Source organism: Ischnura elegans, chromosome 1 (assembly GCF_921293095.1).
Source record: "Ischnura elegans chromosome 1, ioIscEleg1.1, whole genome shotgun sequence".
NCBI lineage: Eukaryota > Metazoa > Arthropoda > Insecta > Odonata > Coenagrionidae > Ischnura > Ischnura elegans.
The window spans coordinates 166,473,451-166,495,574 of record NC_060246.1 but is presented as its reverse complement, the minus strand read 5'-3'; the positions used below and the strand labels follow the sequence as shown (position 1 = coordinate 166,495,574).

Sequence of the window (22,124 nt, the reverse complement as noted above, 5' to 3'; positions counted from 1 at the left end):
GACGTGTGTAGCTCTGTAGCCTAAAGCGTCTATACATGTGCCTTAAGTTGTCTGCATATTGTGATTAAAACGTATCACGTAGCACTAATCAACAAACACTAACTATTTACGAACTCACAAAGCAATTTGAAATCTTCATGAAGTGCAACAAGTGTGAAGAAGATATTGTTGACGAGGAGTTCGTCAATTGTTACGGCTGCTCGTCAAGAATTCACTTCAACTGTGCCGGCATCAGAGAGTCGACATATAGGTCTATGTCCTCGAAGAAAAAAGAGGCTTGGAGATGTGTTACCTGTCGTTGTGCTGAGAATTCAAAGCAAAATGAGCAAAGCAGAAATCCACCAGCTGCATCCGTAGAGGCTCAGCCAGCTGAGGAACAACGAGAGAGCTGTTCCACTGATGCTGTTCTCACGAGGGAGGATGTACTACAAATTAAGAAGAGTCTTACCTTCCTCAGCCACGGCTATGATGAGTTTGTGAGTACCATAAATGCTTTTAAGAACACTGTGGGTGAGCTGAATAACACTATCAGTGACCTAAAAGAACAACTTAAACAGAAAGACACTCTTATTTGTGATCTCCAAAAGAAGGTTAACCGGTTGGAGCAAAAACAGCTAGAAAACCGCTTAGAAATTGTGGGTATTCCCTTGGGTGATAGTGATAGCAGTGAGCTCCTGACTGCTAAAGTTATCGATGTTGCCAAGGATGTTGGCGTTGTAATTGATAGCAGAACTATATCTGAGGTTTTCGTCCTTCCTAAGGCTAAAACAAAGCTACAAAAAATCGTTGTTGAGTTTAACAGCAAAGTTGTGAGGAAATCTCTTTTAATCAACAGAACCTCCTTGAACAGCCCTGAGAACAGGAAAAAGTACCCTAATGCAAAAATATACATCAATGAAAGTCTAACTCCTTATCTCAAAAACTTGATGTGGCAAGTTAGGACTAGGGCTAAAGAACTTGATTTCAAATTTGTCTGGTATAGAAATGGTGGAATACTTGTCAAAAAAAACGAAACCAGCCGAATAATTAAAGTGGAAAATGAAAATGACCTATGTAAATTGATATAATATATATTTCAATTGATTATATTCCTGTTTCTTATTACTGATTTTGTTATTGTCATTAAGTATTTAACACTATAAGACACATTAAGTGTTCTATCTGTTTGCTGTTGAAATTGAAAGATCTTTTGGCATCATGGATCCATTGTCATCAATAGCTAGTGATGTTGAATGCAAATCCTATGAGAGCACTGGTGGTTTCTTGAATAATGTAAATTTGTTTAAAGGTTGTATTTTTTGTTCGTTGAATGTGAGGTCATTGAAGAAAGGTTGGGATGAAGTAAAAGTATTGCTCAATATGCTGAATAATAGGGGTCAGGTATTGGCATGTTTGTTGACTGAGGTCAATATAAAATCATCAGAAATGGGTCCTTACAACCTACTAGGTTTCAACTCTTTCCATAAACTGAGGGAAGAACGAAAGGGTGGAGGTATGATTGTCTTTCTGAGGGAGGTCTTGCCTGCAACGGTAGTTGATTTCGAGTTGGACGAATGCGAGTCATTGATCTTGAAAATGGTTTATGATTCTAACACAGTGTTATTAGTATGTGTTTACAGACCACCACATTGTAAGAAGAAGGATTTCCTCATTAGTCTGGAATCCTTCCTCGAAAGTAGATCAGAAAACCAGATTATATTGATTGGTGACTTTAATTTGAATCTAAAATCGAAAAAAGATACTAATGTGGACGCATACAAAAATTTACTTGCATCCAATGGGCTCACTGCTTGTATCACAAAAAGCACTAGAATAGAAATAAAAAAACGTAAAGTGACAGCTTCATGCTTGGATCACATTAACGTTAAAGGTTTCCACTCAAAACTTGATGGTTTCATTATCAAAACAAAAATATCTGATCACTTTCCTGTTGGTGTTTTCATACACACAGATAAGAGCTTACCTGAAGATAAGGTTATGGGACAATCTACTCATCTTTGCGACCGGAGGGTAACACAATTAATAAACAGAATAAACTGGTCGACACTACTTACACTCAATGATTCTGACAGCATTTATCAGCAACTGTGCGAAAAGTTAAATCATGTTTATTCATTATCTAAAATCAGGCAACGGGAAAATATCGGTAATAATACATTTAAACTTCCGTGGATGAATAATGCTATTTATTCAGAAATACAGATAAGAGACACACTATTCAAAAAATACAAATCCAATACAACAAACAAAGTGCACAGAAATAATTACAGAACCCAAAGAAATAAGGTAACTTCCTTGATAAGGCGATCTAAAATCTCTTATGTTCGCTCTAATCTCGAAAGGAACAAAGACGACATTAGGAAGACTTGGCTACTGATCAATAGCCTTAGGGGTGTCACCAGTAAGAAAAGCATTGATATGCAAATAAAATCAAATTTTAAGAATATTAATTTAAACTATGTCTGCGAATCCTTTGCATCTCAATTCACTAATGACATACAAAAAATACTGCCCCAATGCTCACAACACATTCTCAACCCTGGTGCTAAAAAAATAATTCCATCTACCTTTTTATTGTTGCCAGCAACTCCAGCTGATATCCAAAGTATATTACAGCAATCAAAAAATAAATGCCCAGGGCACGATAATATAAGAATGATCGATCTCAGTTGTAAACATGACATCATTGCTGCAACAACCCACTGGATAAACAAAAGCATAACTGAAGGTAAATTACATAACGATTTAAAGTTAGCGGTAATCAGACCGATATATAAACAAGGAAAGAAAAACGACACAAACAATTATCGTCCCATTTCTATTCTACCCTCCTTGGATAAAGTCATAGAAAGATATTTTGCGGTACAATTAATTAACTTCATAGAAAAATTCAACATTATCACTACACATCAATATGGGTACCAAAGAAATAAAAGTGCACGATCGCTTCTGGAGTACTTCAGTGAAGATGTACGGAAAAGCCTAAATAAGAACTGGTCCGTTCTCGCTGTATATATCGACTTCACTAAAGCTTTCGATACTATCGATATCAACATCCTTTTAAAAAAACTGGAACGATGTGGAATACGAGGAATACCGCTTACATGGTTAGAAAGCTATCTCACCAATAGGAAATTACTTGTAAAATTATTTGAACATAAGAGCACGATTAAATCTGTCACCTCTGGTGTGCCACAAGGCTCTATATTAGGGCCAATACTCTTCTGTATATATGTAAACGACATACCAGAATATATTAATCATTCTAAAATATATATGTATGCTGATGATATAGCGCTAGTTTCAATCAGCAAATCTTTTGAAATGGCTAAGGAAAAAATGCAACAGGATTTCTATGCGATACAGTGCTGGTGCCATGACAATAAATTAGTATTAAATGATAAGAAAACGGTAACCATGCAATTCCGAAATGCCAAGGCAACGAGAAAACTAATAAAATTAAGATTTCATACGCATTTATGCCTTCATACTGGTAACCCTGGCCATAAAAAGAGTAACTGTCATTTATATTCCTGTTCATTTATTTCCCAAGTCAACTCCTTTAGATATTTAGGATTGACCGTAGACGAAAATTTTGACTTCAGTGAGCATATTAATCACTTGTGTAATAGACTTAGATGTATTTTGTACCAACTATATTGTGTGAAATATACCTTACCAATTCAATTTAAAAAAATGTTGTACTTAAGTCTCGGTGAAGCAGTACTCAGATATGGTTTAACGATCTGGGGCTCCACAAATAAAACCCTGTTGAGAAAGGTGGAAAAAATCCAAAACAATATGGTATTACAATTGGATCCAAGAGAAAGAAATGTCTTTAAAATTTACAAAAATCTAAACATGCTTCCAATATTTTTACATTTACGATTTTACGATTTATTACACTACATATTAATAACAGACAACTATTTTAACAATAGCTACAAAACTGTAAGAAATGTAACACACGATATAGGACTCCGAAGTACTAGAATATATAATGTACCTAGTTTCATCAACGCTCACGGGAAAAGAACCTTGGAACACGTAGTTCCTAAATTGTTTAATACGCTACCACAAAATTTGCAATCAATAGAAAATATTTCTCTACTAAAAACGCGTCTGAGACATTGGTTACTAGAGAAATATAATGATACCGATATATGAGAATTATGTTTGCTTATGTGATAATACATTTATTTCTTTGTCTTGTATGTATGTTAAAAATTTGTTATGTTATGTACACATGTTAAAAATTTAATGACATTATACTACTAAAAATGTTAAACATTGTTTTGTTAAAAACTAATCTAAATTTATGGTTTAAACATGTATAAAGAAAGATACATATATTTTGTCTTTATTTTGTCACATATATAATTTCTTTCTTCCAATACGAGAAATATCTCAAATGCAAACACGTTATATATTTTAAAAAAAATTTAATACATATATTCCTGTAATGTTAATGTGTATTTATGTATGTACTCTTGCTCCCTAATAATTTTATAATATGTTTTTGGCAATAGTGGAAACATTATTAGTGAGAATTCATGTTTGCTAATGTGATAATACATTTATTTTCTTTTTTGCTTAAAGTTATAAGTTACTGTTACTACTCAGTTATATAAGTTTTATTATAACCTTTTCTGCTACCATTTCTAATCTCTGCCATTAAATTTCTTATATTATAAAAAAGTCTATTGTTAAAAAATTTTATTACATTATATTGCTAAAAATTTTAAACATTGTTTTGTTAAAAATTAACCTAAATTTATGGTTTATACATGTATAAAGAAAGATACATATATTTTGTCTTTATTTTGTCATATATATTTTTTCTTTCTTCCAATACAAGAAATAACTCCAATGCAATCACGTTATATATCAAAAAAATATTTAATACATATATTCCTGTAATGTTAATGTGTATTTATGTATGTACTCTTGCTTCCTAATAATTTTATAATATGTTTTTGGTAATAGTGGAAACATTATGAGATACACAATTTTAAAAGACAATGTACGACCACGAATAAAAAAAAACTAATAGGCACCTGCTGACAAGCCTTGAAAGGCTTAGCGGGACCTAGACTTTTTTTTCACATTGTATTTCTTGTAAATGACATTTCATCTTTGATTAATGTTATCAATTTTTGTAAAATTTCTAATCTCTGCAATAAATATTATTATTATTAAAAAAAAAAAAAAAAAAAAAATGCTGTATACGTGAAAATTTCAGGCTATTCAGCATTTGCCTTAATCTCAAATTTGAAAGTTTTGCCTCAGTATTTCCTCGTATGCAAATTTTGTATACTTGAGGAACTGGCAAATATGTTGTGGACATTTCAGGACAATAGCTTAAGTTTTAAACGAGTTTCAGGGAACCAAAAAAGAGGAAGTAAGTCTAATCAAGGGATAGGTCCTCTTAAACACCTCTACAGGTTCAAATAATCTGAAAATTATTTTCAAAATATTAATTATACATTCCAATAATTGCCGATTACTGATTGATAGATATAACGAACGAAATATATAATATTTAGGGAAATAGCGGCTGATTAGCCAGGATTATCAGGCGCGCCTTTGTCGAGGACACTCAATAGCGTCACTCACAAGGAGCTTCAGGACGGTAGAGCCTTCGCCATTCTTCGTGTCGGCGCGCGAGGCAGCCGCTGGAGTGTTTTCAAGGAGGCGAGTGCAAATTGAGTGCGTTGAGTCCACGGGGTAAGAATCAAACGATCGGGAAAAATCAGCAGAAGAGGAAGAAGGTGCCTGTTGTGTCTGAAGTGATATAGCATCTGGAGCGAATTCGGGGGATCCGGATTCCTATCCCGGTCAAGACAGTTATATTTTTCCTTCGAGGAAGTTTCGATGGGAAAGTGTGAGCAGTAATCGTATTAAAATTTAATAATTATTGTAACGATATACACTCTATTCACTTATGCAGTTCAAAATTTTGGGACTGCGTTTCTTGGAGACATCATTTAAAATCCAAATTTGGACTTAATGCACGCATTTGCAATTTGGAATTTATGGACGCATTTACATTTAACATTTTTTATGCAGAATATTGTGTCGTATTTAGCTAAACACCAGTTCCAGAGAAGATAATATTAAGAAACATTTTATTGCCGCTCAATGGATAATAAATAAAAACGATGGAACTGAAGTTAAATCGAGCTAATAACATTTTCGACTCCAATCGAAGGGAGCAAGGATGAATGTAAAATTTTTCATTGGCGTCGATCCGTCCATATTTTAAGGACTCCATTCCTGCCTTTTCCCACGTGAGCATAACCCATAAGAAAACCGCTCTTTTTATGCCTAGATAAACAAACAAGTTCTAATATTGAATCTTAGAGAAAAAACCTTAAAATTACCCTGCAAGTGCGTATACATTAATTTGATGACGAAATTGTCTCCCGTCTACTTGGCCTGCCAGTTACCTATCACATATATTTCCCCTGAAGCTAAGCATCAATGGCGTAAGTCGGACTTGGCAGTGGAGGGGCACGACTCAGATTGAATAAAATCCTAAGATCCAAATATTGAAAAAAAAATACTTTCAAATTTCTACGATTATATTATTATTATTATTATCGTGGTAAATTGCAAATATTTTTTTCTAATCAGGTTGAGAGAAAAATCACACCCAATGTTACACGATATTTTTTCGACGAAAACAGACCTAAAGTAATTCGTTAATTATGAAAATAAATTACTGATTTGAATAAAAAATTTGAGACGCTAAATGAAAACTGAAACATTAAACAACTGTATTTCAAACAAGTAGGATTAAGTAGGAGTCCGCTTTAAGGATATTGTTTTATGGTTCTTTGGGGGGGTTCTCCACCATAGTTTCTCCACCGCTAAGCACTGTCTTCCCTGAAATTTGAAACCGCAGCCTTACATCGATCGGACACTGGCAGCACTGATATGCGGTTGAAGAAAGGTGAAGAACGCGAGAGTGTCTATCCCAGATTACGGAAACGTGGGACCCAATGTCTCTACGGGAATATGTTAGTCGTAATCGAGATAAGCGCATAAAATATTCTCAATACAAATAAAACTTAAATTTATACTCAAAGTGAAACCCATCGTTGGTCATTATTATAAGAAACTAAATGTATATAGAAAAATGGAGTGTCGAGAGGATAGGTAGCTTTGGGCTCAGCAGATGTGTCGCGGGTAGTCGCTGAAAGGGAAAAACTCGGGGTTGAGGGCGTGTCGTGGCCGTAGCCTCCCTGACAGTAAATGTAACTGGCTCGCGTGGTTAATAATGTTCGATGGCAAATATGGGCCAACATCGGAAAAGTGGCTCCTAATGTCATTATTTTGATCATGACCTATTCCGGATGCCAGTATTGGCCTAGTACTTCAAGATGCGACGACAGATATTGGGCCAAGTTTATTAGCCTTGCACATGGCGTCCATCTGCGTAGGGTTGGTTGTTGGAGGAGGTGACCCACAGCTTAGGTCTTTGGACCTTCGGACCCCGTGAAAAAATGATCCAGGAAGGAGGCCCACGAATAGGACCTGGTCCCCTTTCCCTTAATGTGTGTCAAACCGCGCGCCAAAGGCTTAGGGCAGTATCCCTGGATCTGATATCTAAATGTTTAGTCTTGACTCTACCTCTCTGCTTTAGATCTCACACTCAAGTTGAGTTTGAGTCAGAGTTCGTATTTTAGAAAAAAAAAACTTCAACTCAACTCACTTGAGATTGAGTAATTGTGGTAACGCTAAAAAAGTACGTAGTATGTTTACCAAAACTCTAGTTACTCGTGGTCTTGCGTTCGTCAAAAATTAGTATTGCTGGAGCACCTACAACGTATCACCCGTGGAAGTGTTTTACGAGAGATATTTCTATTCGAATACGTGAGGCGAGGGCGTCGGGCACCTTCGAATTTGTGCTCTCAGTTTGACTTGGGACTCAGCTTATCAAATGTGGAGTGTAGCCTGATTCCACTCTGATGAGGTCTCGATATACCAATTACGCGTCGAGTCAACGTCACATCAGAGTCAATATGGAGACTCGAGAAATGTTCTGGCATAGGTACGGCTATTATTCTGAGGTTAGCTCTACCCTCACCTATTCAAATCAACCTTAGGGTTGGACCCTTTTGGGGTTTGGAGTGGCTCGGCCGTTTGCACTGACGCATGGCATTCCTCTTCTTCTCCTCCGCAGCATGTTCGTGGGCAACCTGTTCGTGTACTTCCAGTTCCAGGGGAAGGATAGCATCGACGCGGACACGCGCCTCGTCGTCTTCATCGTGCTGGCTGCGGTGGCGGGCGTGGGGATCGTGTTCCTGCTGCTGCTGCGCACGGCCGTGCCCACCGACTCCAACGACAGCATCGCCGTGGCGGAGGACGTGGCCCCCCTCGGACCCGTGTACGCCCTCAAGCGCTCCTTCGCGCTCTTCATCACCAAAGACATGATCCTGCTCAGCCTCGTCTTCTTCTACACGGGTAAGCTCAACGAATGCCACGGAAAAACCGCCATTACACCACGTGGCGCGAATTCGGAAGGTCCTCGTTCGGTCCAAGCGAATCATTTTTACTCTTTGCACTTCGTGTGTACTTGAGGGTGAGTGTGGAAAGGTGTGTCACTGTCTAGTCCACGACTCATCCATAGTGTCACAATCCTAAGATTGGTTTGCATTCAGCATCCCTCTCTTTCTCCCGAGCGAGTCCATTTACCTCCTTGAGGCTCCTCTTCCTCGCATCCTCCTTCATCTGTGCGGGGAACTTGTCCATTGGTCTTCCTCTGGGGATATACCCATCAATTTTTTCTTCCATTATGCTTCCCACATAACTGCCATGTCTCATCACGTGCCCATTCCGCCGTGTCCGTCTTTGGCATCCCAAAGTGTCCTATCTACTCCTATTCTTCTATGACCCTCCTCGTTTCCCACCCTATCCGTCATTTATATCTTCAGCACCAACTCTTGAAGGCCTTCATTCTTTACTCATCACTCTCTCCAATTGTCCCAAGACCAGGAAGTGCCACAACCCACACGAATGTTTTTGCATACCATTTCCTATGCTCTTCAAGCGTAAGAGCAGCCCCTTGCCTTGAATGCTGTCTTAGCCTAGGCTTGGTATGTGTCGTGCTTCTAACATCCCAGGTCGTGGTGCTATCTAGGTAGGTGAATGATTCCACTGGCTCCAATGTCTCTCTTTTGAGGCCAAGTGTGAGAATACTGCAATGGGGTTGGTGGTTAATCTGTGAATCCTATCTTGTCCCCCCGTTCAGTCAGGTCATGTGCAGCTACTGCCAAAAGGTAGAGCTGTTTCTTTTTCACTGTCTTTTAGTGTTCTCGCACTGATCCCAGACATTGTAAACATCTTCATCCATAACACCCTGCAAGTCACATTTAGTGTGCTTGGCATGGTGTGATGATTTCCCCCAACATGCACTAATCCTCATGGAGATGATACCACATTGGCATGAGGACGTGCATATATGTGGTAGGGGTTATCTCTCACCAAGCACATGCCATTCAGCTCGCTGTGACAGTAGGTAGGCCCAGATCTATACATAAAACGCCAAGGAATGACATTTGAGAATGTATACGTACATCCCTACCAACCGCCCCAGTAGCACTACTGAGCATGTCAATATGTAAAGTTGGGTGAGAAAACTTATCAACTATAATAGTCTGGGATCAAGTGCTGTCATCCTGGATTGTAGCCACAAATTTGCATGAGGGCATGCTAGGGAGCGAGAAGGAGAGTTTCCTAGGCTGAGTTTTGTTGTCAATCACCATAAATTGGAAAACTATGCATTTCAGCATGTCAGCTATTATGTATATTTTTACATAATCCTGAAAGTTAAATTCATCGTCCTTGTTTGGCAGAAATTGTGAAATGTAACTATGTATGTGGAAAAATGGAGTGTGAGCGGATAGGTGCCTCCAGGCCAATGGCCTCCTCTTCTGATGCATCATGGGTAGTCACCAGAAGGAAAAGAGCTTGGGGATTTGTGGAAGCTAATGCCTGGTGTCATCCCATTTAGGATAGAAGGATGGGAGTGGTGTCATTCTCTTCATAATACGAGGGTAAACTTAAAAATAAGGCCTCCTAAGTCGTTGGGTCATCGCATGAAGCGCTGAACACAATCCGCCAGCACCAACATGTTTCTTGGTTCCTCCACTACCACTCTCGACTGCCACAAAGCATTATTGATGGCTCATTGTTGGTATAGCAGCTGTTTCCATGGAGCTTCCCTTCACCTATCCGTCCAGGAGTGAAATCCGAACTGTCATACGATTTTTGACTGGGAAAGAGGTGGCACCACCGGACAGTGGAAACGAGACTCCAGGGCGGGCTCGCAAGTTTACACTCCTGGGGCAGGGACTGTAAGCGCGAGCTTTTCTCCCCTGCACCCAGAAGGACGGGAAGGAACAAGGAAGGAGGCGCCGCCGCGATAGGAGCCTGACGACGCCTCCTGGGAGGGGATAGGGAAGGAAGGGAAGGGACGAGGAATCCCGCACCGTCACAAAGGCGAGCGGGTCCTACTATTAGCGAAACCAAGGTTACGCAATTAATGTGCCAGCGATTTTAGTGGGTTTTCCTATAAGGAAGAAAAATCAATCGATCAAAATTAAAATTCCTCAACTTTGTATTACAACAGCCGACAAAAATTAAATTATGGAAATGGCCAATGAGCATTTGGCAGTATTTATGATGATGGCCAATGAGTGGCTGGTTGAAAAGTTTACAGTAATGGAACAAATAATGAGGTAGAAGAACCGATAACATTTCATTCAACCAATGGCTAATGGTGAAATATTCAATGTGGTGTAAAAGATAGCTGCCTCTCTTAAGGTAATTCTGAATTCCTTCTTTTAAAAAAACATCACGTATGGTTTTTAGTTCTCGACTCAATCCCATAAATATTATTTTTAAATTTCTAATTGCTTAGAAAACCTCTTCTTGGTCTCATTTCCTTTTTCTATTTGGGGCACCTTAAACATCTGATTCTATAAAAAAAATATGCAATTTTGACTTTTCAACTATTTATTCCTCATCAAACCCTTAAAAATACATAATTTGATGCATCAAAATATCCAAGTAGAAGGAGTTTACGTAGCATTAATAGCCAATATAGACAAGCTCGTGAGCAGTCAACATGGCGCAGCATAGCCTACCACATGAAAGCTTCCTCATTGAATTTGTATATAGATTTATGGGGTGAAATATGAAATATTACTTGAATGTCCCCCAACATAACCGCAATGTGAGTTTCAAGAGGTAGCTTGTGTATGGACTCAGGTGTTCCATTTCATGTGTTGGTTTCACTTAAGAAGTACCTACTCATTATGCCAATATTGTGATACAATCTTGAGGTAACTGAAGTCCCTTTTCTTTCTAGGTCTTGAGTTGTCCTTCTACAGCGGTGTTTACAGCCCAAGTATAGGCTTCACAAAACAGCTTGGAGACTCTGCCAAGCAGCTGATCGGACTGTCAGGCATTTTCATTGGAGTTGGTGAGGTTGTTGGTAAGTACACATATGTTGTCCTGTAAAAATATTCAGGAATGTGTTGTGCATCCTCATCCCAAACCATAGGATTTGGCTACTCAAACAAGTGTTGATAGCCTCAATTTTACTTTTTTCTATTGGCCTTTATGAGACAGAAGGTCTTCCCAGCCCTCAGCTTTTATTAGATATGCCTTTTCATGCTAAAACCCTGATATCAACCATTTTGACATCAACATGGTCTTTCTCTGAAGAATGCAATTTCTTTTCCAGGTGGAATGCTTTTTGGAATTCTAGGCAAGAGGACCATCCGCTGGGGTCGCGACCCTATTGTCCTCATTGGATTCCTCACCCACATCCTTACTTTCTGCCTCATTTTCCTCAACCTGCCTGATTCAGCACCATTTAAGGACACCTTCGATTTGGCATACATAAAGACAAAGTGAGTACTTATCAAAATAAAGGAAATATATTACTTCCCCAAGCAACTTGTACTATGCCAATTTTAGCTACCAGAGGGACTTAAGAGGGGTATAAATTCCAAATGAATGAGCTGCATTGACATTAGGTGTGAAGATAAAACCAGAATTTCTGCAGTTTTGAATTTTTTGGAGGAGGAGGTGGAAATCAGGGGTTGTGAGAATTTTCCTAATCATTTTCAACTTCCCATCTCCCTGTGCATTCTCAGCTCTGCTGGGTGAGGTCGTGAATTTGTATCTATCGTTCAGTAAGCCAGTCATGTCAAGGGGTGTTGTATGTTTTAGGCTCCATTTAACCTAACATTTGCTGCAGTGTTTATCAGTGCACTCAAACAGTGCTTTAACCAAATGGTGGATATGGTTAGGTAGGCATAGATGGCATCTCCATGGATTCTTCACTAGGTAAGTGAAGTGGCAGCAGCCGTCCATAACTATTGGTGCCTCCAAGTTCAGCTGAATGGGGTCTGGATGAGGAGAAGAAAGTTTTTGGGTGCAAATGTGGAAATAAGGGGCAAGTGTCCACTGACACTCAGAAAAGAGGATTTGGATTATCGGTTCCCTTTTTAGGATGGGTTTGGGTTCCCTCAGATTGGGTTCATGATCTTGCGACGGCCATTCTCATCACTGGGAGGAGGGATAGTTACGGACGGGATGTAGGGAGTGGGGACAGCGTGAAAGGAAGGGATTGGCAGGATAGCAAAACGATATATGTAATAAAAACCCTCACTATTTTGCCCACTTTAAATCAATTCGCTTACTATCTCATGCTTCTCTTTGTAATTAAAAGATACAAATCAATATCTTCACATATTTTAGTGCTAAAAATAATTTCACAGTGAAAACTCACGCGAATATCTACGACAACTGAAAAACAATGTTTTTCAGTTGTTGTAGATATTCGCATGATGCTCCCAGTAAACTGTTACATTCAAGGTTGCAAGGTTGATCCAATACGTCTTTACAACAAAAAGAAGTTCTCTTAAAAATGGTAGTTTTGTATGTTGATGCTAGTAACTTTGTAAGAATATCTTACCCCTGGATTTTGTAAATACTCTATAAGGAAACTTAAAGAGTATAAAAGTTACTCACAGCAAATTCTTTTTATTTCCAGCGCCTATCTGGCTATTCTGTGTAGTTTTCTTCTTGGCTTTGGAGACAGCTGCTTCAACACTCAGATATATTCGATATTGGGAGGACTCTACGCTGATGATAGTGCCCCAGCATTTGCTCTCTTCAAGTTCACGCAGGTAATGTTTTTCTTTTCATTTATTGTGCAGACAGATATAGGCCTCCATTGTGATAATGGCTGCGCTCAAAAGGAGTGCGTGCTCACTGCTTTGCTATTAGTTTTGGAATTTCCTCCTGAGTTCAAGGGATCACTATGTCTAAGTGGCCGAGTGTGAGCAGTCCATTAATTTCTCAGAGCTGTCTTCTCTGACTGTACTTGCCATTGGTTCAAGGTGGTACATGGGTGCATTGCAAACTGATTCAAAAGCCTCTCTAAAGTACTCTCAACTTTTCCATTCAACGATGCTTGAAATATGCCACATAGCAGTCTGCTCCGTTGGTGACCAAAAGCTAAGAGTTGTCACTCCTCCTGAAAGCATCCATTAGCACATTTTCATTATCTTTCATGCAAAGAATATTATTTTGATATATATTTATGCATATATGTGGGAGGCCCGTGCTTGTTTTTTCAAAATGATCCGATTTAAAAATTTGTGGTCTGAAAATTGCGAAATTGTGAGAAAAAAATTATATAAAAGTTTCAGGTTCGTTCAACGTCGGACAGCCGTGCCTTGATGCAGTTATTTTGAATGTTGAGTTTTTCATTGCGATCATGTACTTCTAATGATGGAAGTAAGAGTAAGATATTAAATAAATTGGGAGAAGTAAAAAGGTTAAGAAGCGATGGTATGCGGAGGAACAACTGAAAGCAGTTACACGGTTTCCGGAGTACGGGGCCACGATTCCAGCGACACTCAGTGTTGTAACGCCATCCACCAATCGCCCACGACGTATGTCCACAAGAAGGCCAAAATGACGAAGGAAGTCAGCTCCAATGATTGGGTGAGACACATCAGCCACCACAAACGTCCACTCGAAAGCTCGGCGGAGGCCCAAAGAGAGACATAGTGTTACGAAACCGTATGTCTTAATGAGGGAATCGTTCGCGGCGAAGAGCTGGAAATCCGCTTCTGGACGCCGCTCCTTCAGGTTCGCCATCGGGAAAACGCAAATATCAGCCCCAGTGTCAACGAGGAACCGAACACGGGAGGTTTTATCCGTGACGAAAAGGCGGTTACTCCCAGACATGCAGCCACTTGCCGCCACTAGTAACTGCTCGGTTCGTTCCCCGTCTCATAACTGCATGGCCGCGTACATCTAGTAGCCTTGTCACCAAAGCGGCGGTGATACCAACAAACATCACTCCGATGCTGAGACTGATGCGGTGACTGGCTCCGCAGGCGATATTTGTTGGAACGGCTGCGGGATCGCGGGCGGGAATTACGCTCCACTGTCAACGCCGCCACCTGCCGCGATAGACTCTCAATTTTTTCCATCAGAGTGCCGATGATGGGATCACTCGCGACAGAAAAAACACCTTGCCGCGGAATTGGAGTTACCTCCGTTATTTTGTCCGCTAGTGACGCTAGGTCGGCCAAATTCATGTTCGCCTGAGTGACTAGGATGGCATGAACATTCCGCGGCAGACGGCTCAACCAAATGGTCCGCAACAGGTCATCCGGAACGGAGCTTCCGGCCAAGGAGCGGAGATGCCGAAGAAACTGCGTTGGCCTTCTATCCCCGATCTCCTCGTGCTCCAGCAGTTGCCTTATCCGTTGGTTTTCCGATACCGAAAGCCTTCGGATTAACTCCTCTTTCAGGTGCACGTACTTCTCATTTTCCGGGGGATTTGTTATAATATCCTCGACCTCGTTGGCAAAACGAGTGTCAAGGCTGGTTACCACAAGCCAGAACTTTGTAGTATCGTCTTTAATTTGGGCTAAGGTGAACTGGCCCTCGAGTTGCGCAAACCACAACTGTGGTTTTTCGGGGCAAAACGGCGGAGCCCGCACGGGCAAAGACGCCGCTTTATTCGCGTCACTCATGATGCACCGTCACACTCGAGCCATAATCACTTTAAAAAAAAACGATATTTCCCGCAACAAGCTGGATGGTGAAAGATTTTGAACACTGGATCACCACGATTCCTCACTGGCCACGGCGTGCATGCGATACCACTTTTCTTGCGTCGGGGGAGATCACGTCGGGGTCACCAATTTGTGGCGTGGATGTGAATACGGACGTCGTAAATGAATGCCATCACCAATTATGGATTAAATGGTTTATTTCACTTCGTTTGTACGGCAGAAAACAAGCTCTCAAATATCAGCAGCTTAACCCTCTCGTCTAGACTGTCATGGCGTCTCTCCACTCTCCTCTGCTTGGCGTCCCCCTTCTCCAACGCTCTCTGGTGGCCGTTGGCTGAAACACCTTCTGCTTGTCCGCCACAAAGTGGAATATGGAAAGGGTGAAAGAAATGCAGGAAACCAGTGATAGTAAGTTTTCATAAGCAATAACAGAAGGAAAAGTCTAGCATGAAAACAGTTCTGTGACATGGGAAAGAATAAAGAACGGTATAGAATCTGAGTTTTTCCCGGCGTATGCTCTGCAGGAATATTTCTCGGGTTTCCCACCGGGTGTCGTATCGGGTTGTAGTTCCCAACGTTTCCATGACTTAAGTCCGTCATCGTCATCAGGGGTTAATGTTGAGCCAAGTTTTTTCTCCGGTATTTATACTCATGAGGGCCGTTCAAGTGGGCCCTGATTGGTCCTTTCTGAATTGGGGTGATTTATAGTGATTGATCACTGACTTCCACGTATTACTTAACTGGAAGCCTTTGTCTCTGTTTAGGTTCTTTTGGTGTATGTTGATTTGTATGGCTTATTTGATAATTCGATCCCAGTAGTTGTCTGTGCGGCATAGCACTTTGGTACTTTTAAAATCTACTCGGTGACCGAGGTCCAGGCAATGCTCTGCCACCGCTGATTTCAGTGGGTGGAACAAGCGTATGCATCGTTCGTGTTCCATCAGCCTTTTTTCTATGGTGCGGCCTGTTTCCCCAATGTAAACGTGGCCACGTGGTCGGGAGTATAGAGCATCCCATGTGAATGGGATGGGAATAAAGGGTGGGTATAAAGGGTCATCAATACTGAAGCGTTAAGTGCGGAAGGCAATAAAGGAAATGAAATATAGGAAGGCCACTGGAGTGGATGAGCTTCCAATAGAATTTTTCAAATGTTTAACAGAAGAGGGATTGAATGAGGTAGTGGATTTGTGCAACAAAATATATAACACTGGGAAATGGCCGGAAGACTTCTTAAAGATTGTGATGATACTAATTCCAAAAAAGGCTGGAACAAAAAAATGTACTGAGTATAGAACGATCAGCTTAATTTCACATGCTGCTAAAATCCTATTAAAAGTGCTAAATCGAAGGTAAAAAGTATAATGGAAGAAAATGCTGGTGAGGAGCAGTTTGGTTTCAGGCAAAGAAGAGGAACGAGAGATGCCATAGGACTACTGAGGATGGTTGGTGAGAGATATACGGAAAGAGGAAAAGGAATAAGTCTGTGTTTTATAGACTTGGAAAAGGCTTTCGATAGGGTAAATTGGAAGAAACTGATGGAAATTATGAAGAAAGTAGACGGGAAGGAAAGAAGACTAATAAGTGAATTGTATTTGGGACAAAAGACAGCAGTGAAGACAAGCAGTGAAAGTGAATGAAAACATGACTGAATGGGTGGAGATAGGTAGAGGGGTTTGGCAAGGATGTTGTTTGTCACCAACTCTGTTCAATATGTATGTTGAAGGCATGATAAGTGTGGCATTGGATGAAAGAGAAGAGGGAATAAGTATTGGTGGAGTAAAAATAAGATGCATTAGATTTGCTGATGATATGGTGGTTTTAGCCGAGGACACAGAGTCATTGAATTGGTAACAGGGTTGGAGGAAGGAATGGAAACATACGGTAGGAAAATAAATGTTAAGAAGACTAAAGTGATAAAAGTGAGAAATGTAGATGGTATGAGGGTGAAGACAAAAGAGGGTGAAATACAGAATGTGAGAACCTACAGCTACTTGGGAACTTTGATAACTGAAGACTGGAAAAGTATGGGAGAAATAAAAAGAAGGATAGGAATGGCGAAAGAAGTTTTCAAGAGGAAGAAAAGAGCCTTTTGTAACAAGGCACTGGAATTAAAATTGAGGAAGAGATTGGTGAAATGCTATGTGTGGAGTGTGCTTATGTATGGATGTGAGACTTGGACGATGGGGAAGAGAGGGACAGGATTGGGGCGTTTGAGACGTGGGTTTGGAGGAAGATGGAGGGAATACGGTGGACGGATCGAGTTAGGAATGAGCGAGTGTTAAATAGGATAGATGAGAAAATAACATTGATGGACAAAATAAATCAAAGGAAGAGTGACTGGCTGGGACATTTGATGAGAGGGAATGGAATTTTGAAAGTAGCTTTGGAGGGAATGGAATTTTGAAAGTAGCTTTGGAGGGAACGGTGGAAGGGATCAGAAGAAGGGGTCAGAAGAAGGGGAAGGAGAAGGCTGAAGATTATCGACAACATAAAAAATTGGAAGATATGGAGACTTCAAGGAGATGGCTGGAGACAGGATGGAATGGAGACAGCATTGGCGCGGGGGACCTGCCGATGGGCAGAACACCACAAGATGATGATGATGAGTTTTTCGACTCAGATAAAAGGCTTTCTTAGGTAAACATGATATTTTAGAGCCCTTAGGACAAACATTTCAACCGTTCAGTCGTACCTCGATTCCTTTATGCCGAAATGCTGCCTCGAAGGTGCTGTCTTTTCCATAACTTTGAAAATATTTTCACTAATTCAAAAGCTAACTTCACATTCGCCTAAGAACTGTTGCAACTACACGCCAGTCACAAATAGGGTGAGAACCAACGTGTGGAGACGGGTGGAGTGAGAGGGGGTGATGGGAGGACCACACAAAAGGCTTTCCTGATGACAAAATGTCAACTTTGATTGATAGATATTGGGCATGAAGGAATTGAGATACGACTAAACGGTTGAAAAGTTGGCCCTAACGACTTAAATATATCATGTTTACCTAAGAAAACCTTTTATCCGGGTCGAAAAACTCAACATTCAAAATAACTGCATCAAGGCCCTATAGGCACCTCAGGCACGGCTATCCAACGTCGCACAAACCTGAAACTTAATAATAATATTTTTCTCACAATTTCACACAAGACCACAAATTTTTAAATTGGAACATTTTGAAAAAGTATGTGGCAGCCTAATATATTTGGGGAAGGTGAAGTGTGAAAGTTTCCAGTAATTTTGAAAGGGTTCCCTACGCATAAACTTTTTCATCTTTCCATGGAGGGAGACTGCTCTTAACAGTTAGCTTTCACAATATTCTAAAATAATAAGTGAAATATTTTTTTCCACTCAGTTTTTAAATGAGTCCACAACCTTTCCAAAGCACTGAAACTTTAGAAAAAAATTCATTTTTCAGTCCACCATAATGTATACCTTTTCTCTCGTAAAGGAAAGATGATTTGTTACTAAACTTCATCCTTACCATTGCAGTCTGTGGCAGCCGCAATCAGCTTCTACTACAGCAGCAAGTTGGGTCTGTACATACAGCTGGCTATTCTGGTGGCTACGGCATGCATCGGCACCTTGTCCTTCTGTGTAGTGGAGTGGAGGTCATACATACGAGACAAGAAGCAAGGGAAGGGAGAAATTGACAACTCCTGTGGCCAAGGTGCACTTTCATAAAGATGGAACAAATAAGAGGACCATATAATAATAATAATTATGAATACATGCTGCTGACATGTGTGAGTCTCACTAGGAAAAAAATTTAAAAATTAGGCAGTCTGACTATTCTTAAACCAAATTTAAAAAAAGAAAAAAGTGTTAGGTAAAACAATTCAAATGAAAATCTGCACACATGTCAGTCGACTAATACATATTGATGCCATCAGTCACTATGAGAAGAAATGCACCATTAGTATCAAAATCATGCTTGCTGTTGACTGAAAGGCTAACTTAAATGATGATGGAACAAAACATCTCCAATTACCGTGTGGGCGCATGGGTGGGATTCGGTTGGTTTATTGGCTTGAACGTAGGCCTCCCTCCTCTTGGGTCAAATCGTGACGGTGGTGGAGACTTTTCAGAGGCTGTCCAATCCCTGCTTGAGAGCTTTGTGGGGGGTAACTTTACGTACAGCACTCCATCCGTCAAATGGGAAGTTAAATCGTAGTCCCATTGGCATCTTTCGCTAAGAGCAGGCAAATGCCGGCACAGTGTTTCCCTCCACTCTTTTGTCCATTCCCTTCCCTCGAGTTTTACACATTCATGGTGCATATGGCTATGCATTTCTGTAATCATGTGTGTAGGTCAAAGAGCTTAAACATTGTCACTCCAAGCTACACACATATGTGGCAGTCATTGTGTTTCAGCAGCTAAAAGTCTTGATGAAGAAATACAGAGGCGTTATCACAGCGTACATTCATGATTGTTTTTGAATCTGAAAAAAGGCAAAGTAATCTAAGAGATAAGACACAGAGCTAGGGATTCCAGATTTTGAATCATTCCTCAGTGTAAGCAGTCTTCCTTCCTAAAGCACATTGGCCTTAACGTTTATTCCTGCCAACATATTGATGTGTGCAATGATACGTCAGCTCACTGATTAGTTATTTTGTAATACCTTTGAAGTTAGTTCTTCTTTGCTAGGGCAACATTCCTGTTCTGTGGTTGTACTTGTCTGTTCCTTATGTTGGGCACCAAGGTCAGTAAACTTTTGACAGCCGAAGAGAGTGTGGGTTCTTGAAGAAGCTAGCACCAAGACGAGGCAGCACACAGATCAAAGTTTTGAAAAATACAGTCAAATGGCACATCTGTGATAGACTGAAAGTTTGAAGGTAGCCATCTTCATGGTAATCAAGCGTGTGCCTGCTGAGGTGTGTACCTTAATTTTTTACGCTGACTTCGGACTGTCCAGTGCACGCTAGTCATTTTGTAGAAAGAGTGAAAAGGGGATTTGCAATTACAATGGTTGTGATTTCCAAACAAACGCAAGAGCCAAGAAGAATGATAGTTACGGAAGAAAGCAGAGACACCCATGCATGGAGAGATACTACACTGCGCTGCATCAAATGATTGGCTTTGTTTGGGAGTGTTCAGCAGTAATTTTGGTTTATACGGCCGAGGTTATTGTATCAAATGCTGAGCAATGTACTGTTTAAAAGTTAATGTTGGTGTAAATGGAAAATATGGAATTGGAGCTCAGGAGTGTTGTCCATCAAGAAGTGCTACTGAGCCCTGAGTTCAGGACGAGATAAAATTGCTCAATTATCTTTTTATTATGTTACAGATGTAAATATTAGACATTACATACATATTTCTATGGCTTTGTGATCTGGATTCAAAAGACTGGTGATCACATCCTTGAAATTCCAGAATTTCGAATACTTTATAGCTTTTCCTCACTCCCGAAGCATGAGGAACTAAGGTACATAATTTAAATTTACGGAAAATAACTAGAAAACACTAAAGGAGGTATTCGATGGGACACAAAAATAAAAATGTTAAACATATAGTTCCATTGCAATTGGTGCAAAAAGAATACATAATATGAGATTCATTTTGTTTGCTAGTTTTTCAGCCATACCATTTATCAACAATGTTTTCTCTTTGTCGCACGAGAAAAAGTGGTTGATGCCCATTTTGAGAGTAGGTACTGAAGACTCAAGCAATCTTTATGTAAATATATGAGGCATCATAACATCATTTTATTACTTCAATAGTATTCTTGTAAATACTTTAAAGCTAATTAATATTATTTGTGTAGTGTTAAAAATAGTTTTACAACTCCCCATTTGTTGTTACATGGTTTTATTTTTTCTACTGCATAAGTTAGTTTTCAGATCACATTCCGAGACAATTAGAAATACCGCAAGTGTCCTTTTTGTGAATATTACCTTTGTTGAATACTTGCTTGAGGAACCAATGCAAGAAAATCAGGAGAAACTTAGAGAGAGAGTAAAAAAAATGTATTAGCATTAGCTACCATCAACTGGAATGACTTAGTCTAACTTTTTGGATATAATTTTATAAATTACGATCAAGGAATCCTAAAATTCTTCTTTTTCATTTTAAATATTGAAACTTATGACTATTTGAAACTTAATGAAACTTTTTTGTAACATTGAACGCACATTTCAATTTCAATTCGCTTTGAAGGCGTAACTTGACCTCCAGAATTGAAAAATTGCTCACAATCTCTTCATTTCAATGTCATAATATGGTGAAAGCACTATTGTCTTTTTCTCGTTGGTGGAACAAAGAGTCAGCCCTAAGTAGATACATAGTCACTTCAGTTGTTGGTAGCCGTCTAAGATATACGAGGTGAAATTTAAAGAACCAGATTTTTTTATACGTATTAAAACTGTCGATAAATTTCTGCATAGCAGCAGCAGTCATGACATAGCTTCATTTCAATGCCACAATCCAAAATTGGTCACCAGCGACGGTGCTTCTTCATTGTGTCTTCCCAAGTGAAAGTCAATTTTTGCTGCGAAAACTAAAATAATCATTTTTCAAGTAAACAGATGAATTCTATACAGGGGAACATTTTTTAAGTGCAAGAGTAATCTTAGCAGTAAGATTTTTCATAAAGGAAAATATGCGATTTTGACATTGAAGCATGAATGATGGAAGAAATATATGTGAATATTTATTGATCACAATCTGAGAAGACTGCTCAAGAGTGCATTGTTAAAATTTGTATATTTTTATTCATGAAGTTTTATAATGTTATTAAAGTATAGATAAATTTATAAATTGTGTTTTACTACCTTTCATGCCATGAAAATCCCTCATGTGCCCAGAGCAGTAGCGTGTATTGAGAGAAGGTTAAGTAAGCTGAACTTATCCAGCATATGCCGAGGCTGCTGGACACTTTACATCAACACTCACTTAACACTAGAATGCGGAAGGGTGTCATTTTGACACCCTACGCGTACATTTTTTTACAGATTGTTGTAGAAAAAAATCTTTCCTGACTTTTATTCATTTTTAGAACTTAACAAAACGACA

At 39.6% G+C, this 22,124-nt stretch overlaps 1 protein-coding gene across 1 annotated transcript in view; it reads left to right on the top strand.

Annotated features, from left to right (window-relative positions):
• The window catches only part of LOC124173379 (UNC93-like protein MFSD11), a 105,972-nt gene extending 84,103 nt beyond the window's left edge, over nt 1–21,869 (top strand). Inside the window, exons 4-8 of the mRNA XM_046552881.1 lie at nt 8,189–8,469; nt 11,378–11,503; nt 11,756–11,924; nt 13,073–13,208; nt 18,606–21,869. Coding sequence (XP_046408837.1) covers nt 8,189–8,469; nt 11,378–11,503; nt 11,756–11,924; nt 13,073–13,208; nt 18,606–18,797 — 904 coding nt within the window. The 3' untranslated portion in view covers nt 18,798–21,869. The remainder of the gene's footprint in view (nt 1–8,188; nt 8,470–11,377; nt 11,504–11,755; nt 11,925–13,072; nt 13,209–18,605) is intronic.
• Nucleotides 21,870–22,124: the final 255 nt, after the last annotated feature.